This window comes from Nicotiana tabacum, chromosome 24, assembly GCF_000715075.1.
Source record: "Nicotiana tabacum cultivar K326 chromosome 24, ASM71507v2, whole genome shotgun sequence".
NCBI lineage: Eukaryota > Viridiplantae > Streptophyta > Magnoliopsida > Solanales > Solanaceae > Nicotiana > Nicotiana tabacum.
Genome location: NC_134103.1, coordinates 103,385,805 through 103,389,412, shown reverse-complemented (window position 1 = coordinate 103,389,412; position 3,608 = coordinate 103,385,805). Strand labels below are relative to the sequence as shown.

General features: G+C 34.0%; 1 protein-coding gene across 1 annotated transcript; it reads left to right on the top strand.

The window, feature by feature from the left end:
* Positions 1-1,058: 1,058 nt before the first annotated feature.
* LOC107773994 (WAT1-related protein At5g07050) lies at positions 1,059-3,301 on the top strand. Its single transcript, XM_016593442.2, has 6 exons — positions 1,059-1,382; positions 1,477-1,656; positions 1,950-2,187; positions 2,311-2,469; positions 2,563-2,714; positions 2,789-3,301. Exons 1-6 carry the CDS (start codon positions 1,183-1,185, stop codon positions 3,081-3,083), a joined length of 1,224 nt encoding a protein of 407 aa, XP_016448928.1. The 5' UTR covers positions 1,059-1,182; the 3' UTR covers positions 3,084-3,301.
* The last annotated feature ends 307 nt before the right edge of the window (positions 3,302-3,608 follow it).

Sequence of the window (3,608 nt, the reverse complement as noted above, 5' to 3'; positions counted from 1 at the left end):
CCTTCCTTCAAGAACTCCCTACCTTACTCTTGGAGTGACTCAAACTCACAACTTCTTAGTTGGAAGTGGAGGTGCTTACCACCATAGCAACCCACTCTTGTTTGGTAAATTTAAGTTACTTGAGTAATATTTGGGGTGTTTTGGTACAACTAATATAGCAGAGGGTAAAATTGATCTTTTCCTCATAGTAGAAGAGCAAATTTGTCCCTTTTCCTTTGAAAGATTAATGATAACAAGTCATTATTCAAAATTTCAAACTGTAATGTTAATTCAATCATAATGCTTTCACGACTACTAATGAATTTGACATTCTTTACTTCACGTTAATTATGTGAAAAAGAAAATTACTTGAGTATCCACTAAACCGAGAAATCTAATCTAATAAAAGTATACAAGTAACCGGTGACTGGATGCCGCATCTCGGAGTGACGATGGCTGACGGGGCCCACCTTAAAAGTATGGACCCCACCATAAATTAATTTGAGTCTGGCATCAGCGCACTAAACTCATCTTTAATTTTAATTTGGCCCCTCTAAAATCACTTAGATGCAGTAATAATAATAATAATAATAATAATGGCAATAGTCTTCGAATGATGTGGTGGATCAATTTATATTCTTACACTTTTAACCAGAGGTAGATATCAAACCTTGAGAGTGGAGTATTTTTTGGTAATTAACGTTTTTATCCACCTTAATAAAGCTACGGAGCGTGAATCTGAATTAGTTAGATTAGCATGATAATAACAACAATTACTATATAATTTTTGATAACACATTAATTTGTAAGTCGGACCTCATAGCTCCCTTTAATGGATATATTTACCATATAAAAAAAACCAAATGAGAATATTCAATTAGATGCAATGGAGATAGTACAAATTACACTCACTTATGACTGTGAGATTCACACACGGTTAAAAGTTGAAACACTTGCTTTTAATTGATTGCAAAGTGTATTCCACTATATGGAAAAAAGAAGACGCATTACTTACATATATGGTTTAATAATTTGCTTGTCTATAAATATGTTGCATGTCTCATTTCTTCTCCCTAGGAAAAACACAAATCTACTCTAAGACTCGAGTGTTTTCCTCCCTTTTTCATTTCATCAACTCTTTATACTACTTCTCTGTATAATTAAGACTTCAAGATTTAACTGAAGAAAAACAAAGAAAGAAAAATGGAGGGCGAATGTAGTTGCAGTTTTTACCAAAGGGCTAAGCCTTATATAGCCATGATTTCCTTGCAATTTGGCTATGCAGGAATGAATATTATTACAAAAGTTTCTCTTAATAGGGGAATGAGTCATTATGTTCTTGTTGTGTATAGACATGCTTTTGCTACTGCAGTTATTGCTCCCTTTGCTCTTATTCTTGAAAGGTAAATTACCCCACAAAAATAAGAAATTTTGAAGCTTTTGTTACAATTCTTGAAAGAGTAGCAAAAACTGATAAGTCTTTAAATTTGTTGACAGAAAAATTAGGCCAAAGATGTCACTCATGATGTTCTTGCAAATATTTGTATTGGGTCTTTTGGGGCCAGTGATTGATCAAAATTTTTACTATGCTGGACTCAAATATACATCTCCAACATTTTCATGTGCTATGAGCAACATGCTACCTGCTATGACATTTGTCATGGCAGTCCTCTGCAGGTACATATATTGTTCAACATTTTTATCTTATAACGGTATTGTCCGGACCGGAAGGGGAGAACCTTAGCGTACCTGATAATGTTGTTACAATGTGACCAGGAGGTCACGGGTTTAATATAAGCCGTGAAAACAGCCTCTTGCAGAAATGCAGGGTAAAGCTGCGTACTATAGACCCTTGTGGTTCCGGACCTCGTATATAGCGGAAACTTAGTGCACCAGGCGTCCCTTTTTACTGTCCGAACCAGTTTGTTCTTTTTCGGAAGTTTTGGACTAATTATAAGGATTGTTTTTAGGATGGAGAAGGTGGACTTGAAGAAATTTAGATGCCAAGCAAAAGTGTTGGGAACAATAGTAACTGTAGCTGGAGCCATGTTAATGACATTGTACAAAGGCCATGTTGTTAACTTGTTATGGTCAACTAATTCTAATGTCCCTGAAGTCAGTGGAGCTAATTCTGATAAAGATTGGGTTAAAGGCTCAATTCTCCTCATTTTTGCAACTCTTGCTTGGGCTTCTTTCTTCATTCTTCAGGTATATATGCTGTACATTACAAGTTACAAAACCTTCCTTTTTCTTTTCCCCCTTTTCAGGGAATTTTTGTTTTTGTATATTTTTGTATGATGGTTAAAAGTAGTTTAATACTATTGGTTACAGGCTATCACAATGAGGAAATATACAGCTCCATTATCTTTAACTGCACTTGTTTGCTTCCTGGGAACCTTGCAATCTATTGCTGTCACATTTGTAATGGAGCACGAGCCTTCTGTTTGGACTATTGGTTTTGACATGAATCTACTAGCTGCTGCCTATGCTGTAAGTTTAATTTCTTCCTTTCAATTTGGACTATTGGTTTTGCCAAAATAAGTATATAAGAAATGATGAATAACAAATTATTTTAATTTTCAGGGAATAGTATCATCAAGTATAGCATACTATGTACAAGGTCTTGTAATGGAGAAAAGAGGACCAGTTTTTGTGACTGCTTTTAGTCCTTTAATGATGATTATTGTTGCAATCATGGGCTCTTTTATTCTTGCTGAAAAAATCTATATTGGAGGGTAATTTCAAATCTTTTCTGGTTTTATTTTCATTTAGTAAACTGAATATTAATTATTTTCTCTTTTGGGTTCAGAATTCTTGGTGCAGTGCTCATAGTGGCAGGGCTATACTCAGTTCTGTGGGGAAAATACAAGGAGTATAAGGAGAAGGAAATTGAGGAGTCAATAATTCCTGAAGCAGTGAAGGGAGTAATTAAAGGAAACAATCAAATGGTTATTCTTGCAAACATTGAAGGAATTAATGATATAGAAATGCAGAAAAGTAGTGAAGGAAAAAGAATTGAAGCAACTTCAGCATCAGTGGCTATCAGTTTTCCCATGCCACACCCCCAAATGTTGGCTAGGGAAGCACCAAAAGGCTTGATATAATAAATTACATATGAGGAGATGATGGGAAAAAAGAAATAGAAGGAAGAGGCAACAGACCTGCCATTTTGTCCTACTTTTTACTTTTTTCCCTTTCTCTTAATTTTGATATTACAAATATGTTTAGAGTAATTTACTCTTCTCCTAACCTTAAGCTTGTAAAAAATAACAAGTGCTCTCTCTATTGAAAGATATAGATTTTGAAAGCTTTGATATTGCCATATTGATATCCAGTTATCCGATACAGGTTATAAATACGTTTACATATTAATCACATACATACATATAAATACATACTATATATGTCGGTTTTAATTTTTATATGATGAAAAAATATTACTCTCGCGTGAGTCAATGTCAGCCTAAAAGTAACTAAAAGATAGCTAACCATAAAGTGGAATTAATATCCTGGAAAATAACATAATCTTTATGCAATTCTTTGATATCAATATATGCTTAAATTGACAACTCTACAAAATTAAATTAAACTTTTGGATTGGATGCTTAAATTCGTTTAAGCAGTTCTTT

What these genes read in the sequence shown, in the direction of transcription:
- LOC107773994 (XM_016593442.2), top strand. Translation starts at nt 1,183, where the DNA reads ATGGAGGGCGAATGTAGTTGCAGTTTTTACCAAAGGGCTAAGCCTTAT. An exon ending in TTTGCTCTTATTCTTGAAAG is followed by an intron (nt 1,383 to 1,476) that starts GTAAATTACCCC and finishes ATTTGTTGACAG; the next exon opens with AAAAATTAGGCCAAAGATGT. An exon ending in GAAAAAATCTATATTGGAGG is followed by an intron (nt 2,715 to 2,788) that starts GTAATTTCAAAT and finishes TTTTGGGTTCAG; the next exon opens with AATTCTTGGTGCAGTGCTCA.